The 8,037-nt window shown below is 34.3% G+C and overlaps 1 protein-coding gene across 1 annotated transcript; it reads left to right on the top strand.

Annotated features, from left to right (window-relative positions):
- Positions 1–3,404: 3,404 nt before the first annotated feature.
- Positions 3,405–6,456, top strand: LOC111882509 (zinc finger CCCH domain-containing protein 18). The gene is made up of 4 exons (XM_023878870.2): positions 3,405–3,619; positions 4,210–4,539; positions 4,629–4,689; positions 5,366–6,456. The coding sequence occupies exons 1-4, from the start codon at positions 3,491–3,493 to the stop codon at positions 6,346–6,348; spliced, it is 1,503 nt and encodes a 500-aa protein (XP_023734638.1). The 5' UTR covers positions 3,405–3,490; the 3' UTR covers positions 6,349–6,456.
- Positions 6,457–8,037: the final 1,581 nt, after the last annotated feature.

The raw sequence follows: 8,037 nt of genomic DNA on the forward strand, positions 1-8,037 counted from the left end.
AATACATTAAAACTATTTAATGGCATGTTTTAATCTCAGATTATGCTCTACTATTTGTGACTGGGATATCGAGGATCACAAACTAGATGTGAATAACCATGCAAATGTGCTTGGTAACCTTATTGTCTTTATCATTAACTATTGATGCACCGGTAAACCACACACGCTCCATCAAAATGATAATTATAAGATACCCATTACTACTCTTTATTAGTGCCTTTTAGTGTGTTGGTTAACCACACACGCTCCACTAACGACCAATAAAGCATAATGTGCAATTTCATGGATTAGCATACTTTTCACATTTTCCCTAAAGTAACCAGAGTTAGGATTTTGAAAAATAATGTTCTAGTACTTTCTTTAATAGCATTATACTTTTACATGAGAAGTAGTTGTCCTATCAAATCCGTTCTGCTAACGACCCTCCACTAATCAAGGAAGGGGTGGGTGAGAGTGGACACCCATTCAACTACCATTTTATAGGCAGTTTTCTTATACCCCCCTTATAGATTAGCTTCGTGAATAAGGCATACTAGCGATTTGACTTACCATATTCTTATACATATATAATATTAGACTTTTAATTATAATATATATAAGGTGTGTTTTAAACACATTTTAAAACTCCAAGGGGTTTATATAAATTTCGAAATTTAAACTATTAAATTTTAAATTTAAATAAACCAATCAATTAGATTTAATATTTATCTATTAGTTAATTTTTAATTAATTTATTAAATCTTGTAAGGATTATCTAATCAAATTAATCAATTAATTTAATCCTAATCCTTATCCCTCTAAATTTCGAAAATTAGGGGTATAGGATAATTATCCAATTAATCTAATCAAGTAACAATTATCCAAAACAAGAAACCCTAAAATCTCCAGCATATTTCGAAATTTACAAGGGAGGAGGCTAGGGTTTTCAAAACCCTAACCCTAATTTCGATTAGGGTTCTTTGGAGGCTAGGGTTTTCATAAACCCTTTGATCCAAAACCCAAGAAATCGAAAAAATGGCCTTTAGGGTTTAATAGCTATAAACCCTAATTTGCAATTCAACAATTATAGCAATTCAATTTAAAACAAACAATGGCTCTGATACCGCTGATAGGTTTTAGGTAAAACAAATAAACTAGAAAACAATTCCTAAGTTCACATGCAACCTTCTTTGGATCTATGTTTTAACTATTGAACATACAACTTTGAACTGCAAAACAAGAACCCTAGAGGAGGAGGCTAATATCGAAATTAACAAACTAGGGTTAGGAATTACATACCTCTCAATTGTTATAGTAAACAATTGACAATTCCCTTGATCTTGATCTTGATCTTCTTGGAAGCTTAGCACCACAAGTGTAATGCCTCTAATGGAATCACACCCAAACTAGCAAGAAGGAAAGTAGAAGAGAGAGAGGAGAGGGAGTATGCAAAATCTCGGCCTTAGGGTTTCTTCAAAAGAAAGTGTGACCAAAATATGAACCATGAGGCTCCTTATATAGCTGAGGGATCTAGGGTTTAGGGGAAACCCTAATTATCCTTTGCTTAGGGCCTAAGCAAACCCAAGGGCCTTATCCAAGCCCCTATGGACGGAATTATTAGGGTTTCCCCTAAAGATTTCGTCCACCCTCTTCCAAGGGGGTTCTAGAGCCTTCCACTCAACTATTAGATAATTGCAAACTAGTCCCTACACTTTATAATTAATTCTTTTAACCCCAAAATTAATTCTAATTAATTTATGGCTAACAATTAATTAAACATAGTGATTTCTAATTAATATATTAATCTTTTAACATATTAATAAATTCATTTATATTAATTTATTAATCTTATAATAAATTAATATCTCTCCTTTCATAATTTCCTTGTCTGGTTGCTAGGTTTGAGGGCAACCCAAAAGGACTGTGCTGCTATCAATTCAAGTACATATCAATTATAGTTATGGGCTTAGACACCTAATTCAACAATTTTTGCTCCTTTTTTTACGATGAAAGAGATGACAAACAAAAATTTTTTTTTGGAAAATTGAGACCTATATGACCTTTTGTTTTACCCTCGTGGTTCGGACGATGATTGTTTATTATTTTGTAAGATAAAATAAATAAATAAATATCTCTTACTAAATCCCTAAAGCCTAGTTTCCGAGTTTTAGAAAAGAAAAGAAGGGGAAAGAAAGTAAGGAGAGAAAAGAAGAAAAAAGAAAAAAAAAATTGTATTTTGTGTTTCCGAGTTTGAGAGAAATGAAAAGAAAAATAATTTTTTTGTTATTTTCTCTCCAAATCCTCCCAAATTGGAAGAAAGTTAGGAGAGAAACTGATCATTTCCTTTCCTTCCACTTCCTTCCTTTACAACATGTTCTCGAGATTAAAAATTAAGGAGGGAGAGAGGGAGGGGTAGGGAGGGGAGGGGAAAGAAAGGGAAGGAGATGGAAAGAGAACCGGGAGGTGATAGATGCATTCTCGAGTTTAAGGGAAGGGAAAGAAACTTCGCTGTCAAATGATGTTTTCACCCATGGTTAGGGTTCATCAGGTTAGAGTTCATCAGAAGATGAAGATGATGGTGCTAAGGACATGGAGAAGTGAAGATGATGATGATGATGTGTGTGTGTGTAAGAGAGAGATAGATAGATAGATAGAGAGAGAGAGAGAGATGAACAATATAATCTATGAGAATAAAGAAGAATATACAATTAGAAGGAAGAACATGTGAGAATGAAGATGAAGAATCTATGGTGTGAAGTTGCAGAATGAAGACGAAGCAAAGGTAAAATCTGTCATTTTGTTGCTTTCCTTTACAATCCGCCCAAATTGGATGGATACAAATCACCTTAATTTCTTCATTGTCTTTCCCTCTCAATCCCACACTTTCCTTCACCCCCTTCCTAAAAAACACTCAAGAACATGCCAATCCCCTCTAATCCCCTCATTTCCCTTCCTTTCTCTCATAAAAAAAATCTAGAGAACAGGGAGTTAATGAAACTCAGAAACACCAATTTCTTTATACATTCATTTTTTTTTTCTCTTGTTAAGTTAAACTCTAAAGAAAAATTTCATATAAAATCTCCACATTTTGACCTCGTAGTCAATTAAGCCCATATAAATATATTTTTTCTATCAAATCCCAAATACATGTTAAATTATTTGATTGTGGACAATTTACAGGTTAACCGATATTCCAACCCGTTAACAATTTATGTGGGTATCGTGTGTAGGGACTTAGTTGAATACAAGGTCAAAATGTAAGGATTATATAGAGAATTTTTAAATGTGAAACCGACTAATCTGAAAAATTATTCATAATTAAATAATAAATGATAAAAAATAGAAAAAATATATAGGACTTAATTAAATATAAAGTAAAAATACATGGACTAAGTAAATAAAAGTGTGATTATTACAAGTCATTACCCCGTACGACCTAACTGGTTATCAACTCCCAGGAAATCAAAGCCTATTCCATCTTCCAAGGACGGGTTTTCTTGTTAGAACGATAATGGCCGACGATGCTGAAAGAAGGCTTCTTGAAGATCAGCTAGAGCTTCAACTACAAGAACAAAGAGAATCAATCGTTGCTCTTGATGAAGCCCTAGCGTCCGACCCCCAAAATCCCGAAATCCTTGAGGTATTATACACAATCGCCCTGATTTCAACCTTCTTACCAGATTATTTTCTGTAACGAAGTTTATATCTTTTGATTTAGCGTGAGTTTTTGTTAAATTGATATTTTATTTCATAAAAGATCTAATGACGATTTTGCCTCGAGCCGATGCCGAGGCTACTGAATGTTATAAATTGACATGGAACTGGTGTTGCTATAATGATAGAAGCTCACACCTTAAGAATTAGAGGTTTGTGAGTTTAACTCCGAGGGGAATATGATGACATGTTTAGATGGTTTCATTAATTGTTGTGAACTGATTGTTCATAGTGCACATTCTTTTCATCAACATAGCGAATTCGTTTCATTTCATCCTTAGAATCTTACAATAGAACTTAGAGGATGAGAATTAACTGCACACCCCAACATAAATTCGTTTATCTTCTAACAATTCTGTAGAACCCTATTCCAATTGAAACACCCTAACAAGAATATCCAGTTCTTCACTAATACCTCTCCATTTTTCTAGCAATCAACTGGGTCTTGACTCTTTCCATTGTGCTATATTGTCTTGAGGAATTACCAGTTGTATCATTTTGATTTTGTTAAATTAGGTTCATGCAGAGCTTCTTCAAGCTATCAAAGATGCAGAAGAGGGGCTGTTTGTCCTGAAACGAGCTCGATTGTTACAAGAAGTTGACATTTTACAGAAGACAAAAGAAGGTGATAAAGGGTTAAATCAAAATCCTGTTGATTCCAAACATAAAGAAGTGGAAGCTGATGATACGAATCAATCCAAAGAAGTAGAAGTGGAATATTCCATTGGATCAAAATGTAGATTCCGCCACTCTGATGGACGATGGTATAACGGTTTAATTGTTGCATTGGAAGGTTGTAATGATGCAAAAGTTTGTTTCTTGACTCCAACATCAGAGAACCAATTGGTATTTGTAGACTTGTAGTTTTCTCCCTCTTAGTACCAATTCTGGCCTTCATTGTTGGATAACCGGTTGCAAAGCTACTTTTCTTTCAGATGTGCAAGTTCTTCTTACAACAACGATGTCGATTTGGTTCAAAATGTCGCTCTTCACATGGTTCGTGTATTCTCTTTCTCTATTTTCATTATTAAGTTCTGTATGGATAAAGTGTCTCAATGGGTAATGATCATGTGTCTTGTACACATAAAAAAAGTTACTTTTTTGGACCGAATGAATTGCCATCTGAATCTCGATGATGTGTCTTGTACACATAAAAAAAGTTACTTTTTTGGACTGAATGAAATGTCTGAATCTGAATCTTGATGATGTGTCTTTGCACACATAAAAAAAAAATTACTTTTTTGGACCGAATGAACTGTCTGAATCTTGAATCTTGATGATGTGTCTTGTACATAAAAAAAAAGTTACCTTTTTGGACTGAATGAACTGTCTGAATCTGAATCTTGATGATGTGTCTTGTACACATAAAAAAAAAAGTTTCTTTTTTGGATTGAATGAAATGTTGAATCTGAATCTTGATGATGTGTCTTGTACACATGAAAAAAAGTTTCTTTTTTGGACTGAATGAGCTGTCTGAATATCTGAATCTTGATGATGTGTCTTGTACACATAAAAAAGTTACTTTTTTGGACTAATTGAACTATATAAATCAATCTTGATGATGTGTGTTGTACACATAAAAAAAAATTACTTTGTTGGACCGAATGAACTGTCTGAATCTTGAATCTTGAATTTGGAATCTTGAATCTTGAATCTTGGTTTTCGTATTCAGGCATCGATCTACCTCTCTCATCATTAAAAAAATATACACCCACAAAATGGAATCAATCATTGGTGGGGTCCAACGTATGGGCAACCTCCGAGGGTAAAATCGGAATTTGGCGCGAAGCCGAACTCGAGTCATGGGATGATGAACTCGGGTCAGGCCGGGTAGTTTTCCGGGACAATGGGACCGCTTCAAATGTCGGAATCGAATCTTTATCTTTATCTGAATACGCCCAAATGAGCGATGAATACAACACCGATTCATATTCAGAATCAGATTCAGATTATGAAAATGAAGACACATCAGAAGGATTAGGATTAGGGTTAGGGTTTCTTGAAAGTTCAAATCTTCAAAGAGGGATACAAACAGAAACCGCAATTTTTGCAAAATGGGAAAATCACACGAGAGGAATGGCGTCTAAAATGATGGCTAACATGGGTTTTCGCGAAGGGATGGGTTTAGGGGTCAATGGTCAAGGAAGAGTTGACCCGATTTCGGTCAAAGTTTTACCTCCAAAAAAGTCTCTTGACTATGCATTAGAATCGGTTCAAAATAAAGATTCTCAAGAGAAGAAACGGAGTAGAGGCGGGAAGAGAAAACGGGATAAGAAATTTGCAGCGGCAGTTAGGGCGGCAAAGGAGGTGGAGGAGCCGGTTTCGGATATTTTTAGTTTGATAAACACGCAGTTGGCCGGAAAAGAAGGGTTTTCCGGGAAGAAAGCGGCGGAGAAGAAGGATGTTCCGGGGGGGAAGAATGGTGAGAGGCGGGCGTTGGTGGCGTTTGATGATGAGGTGAAGGAGTTGAGGGGGAGAGTTGAGAAATTGGAGGAAATGGCGAGGCGGAATAAGAAAGAGAAGGTGGTTTATGAGGCGGCGGTTAGGAAACTTGATGAGACTAGGCGGAGTTTGGCGGCGGTTGAGGCGGCTCAGGCGTCTGCTTCTAATGCGGTTGCTAGTAAAGAAAAGGAGAAGAGATGGCTTAAGTTTTGATGTGTGTTTTGGGATTGTTTGTAATTTGAATATGTCTGAAAAAGAATGTTTGGGTTGTTTAAGTTAAGAGGGGATTTGTTAATTTTATGAAAATGACCATTTTGCCCTTGTCGACCTCCGGGATAATTGGCTTTTGGGGACTGTGATTGTCTATGTTTTGGGCATGGATGTTTTTATGACATTATGTTTTCATCTTGTTTTTAGTATTTGTGAGGTTATCTGGTTTAACATTAACATTTCACAATGGAAAATTCTTTAAAATTTTGAGGTTGTTAGGTGGAACAAAACTGAAAGTTGGTTATTATTTAATAAAGTTGTTTTATTATGTTGTCAATGTCATTATCAAATCAATAGTCAAACAAGTAAAAGGTTAAAGGTTGCAAGTTACATGTCATTGTCAAATTAATAGTCAAGCATCGTTGTCAAATTAATAGTCATAATTTACATTGATATGATTTCACATAAAGAATTTTCCATAAAAGTTTAGTGGTTGTTTTTACATTGTTGGTATCAATATAAACATGGTATCACAATGCAGTTGTAACATGGCTGTTTTTCCACTTAATAAATTGATGCATGATCCATATGTATTGAATTTTATGTGGATGAATCAATTTTTTAAATGAAAGAATCACATTCAATGGAAGATATATATTTATTTCGGTGTATTATAACTTTTAAAGGTTTTTTGGGCCCAGATTTATATTAGCTCATTCACTTTTAATGTATTTTTAACCCATTTCAAATTAGACCCATGTTAAATGGAAAATCTAAATCTTGTTAACTCTTGTCAACGTAACGCTCCAATCTTCTTCATCAATTATAGGGACTGCATCTCCACTTAATAACTTAATTGACTCCAACCTAATAACTTTTCTTGAAAGATTATAACATAATCGAATCTCTTTCATTTGACAACAAAATATTTTAAATTTGTGATTTTTTGTTGAATTCTACAAACCAAACACACTTTAATATTTCTTAGGCCTTCCGGTATGGAAGGATTATCACGCATCAAAGGATGAGTTGACACACTTTTTCACGCATGAACACCGCCCCAGGGACGTGTAGGTTGTTTGAAAGTTATTCAAACGTGTTTTTGGTCAAAAGTTGAAAAATATCATTCCACTTCATTAAAAGTTATCTAAATGTGTTGTTTGGAAACACGACCATTTAAACCCTATAATCCTTACCATCAAAAGTTCAAAAATATTATTCCACTTCATTAAAAGTTATCAAAATGTGTTGTTTTTGAAACACGACCATTTAAACCATATAATCCTTATCTGACATTGTCAGCTGCCTATAAATACCCATTATTACTTCTCGATCAAGTCAGACTACTGCAGAGCCTTTTCAGATGATTTCCTACCATTTCTAACGTTTTCCGATGATTTATGAAGATCTAAAGAATAAAGATTACGACTCGACCAGTTAGTTTAGTTTATTCATTTAACTTTACAATCTTTAATTTTATAATTTCATATTTTTTAGCCATGTCTGGCTAAATACCTAGTTTTCAGTTTTGCACAACCTATGACTTTTTATATAATTAATCATTACATTTGGTTTTTAGTTTGTGTTTTTATCTAAGTGGTTTCAAGTTTTTCTTTCATAAATGTTTGATCTTTAATCCTTTTTAGACTGATTACCCGAATTAGGATTAATTCATTCTAGTTAAGTAGTTGT

The sequence above is a fragment of the Lactuca sativa genome, chromosome 6 (genome assembly GCF_002870075.4).
Source record: "Lactuca sativa cultivar Salinas chromosome 6, Lsat_Salinas_v11, whole genome shotgun sequence".
NCBI lineage: Eukaryota > Viridiplantae > Streptophyta > Magnoliopsida > Asterales > Asteraceae > Lactuca > Lactuca sativa.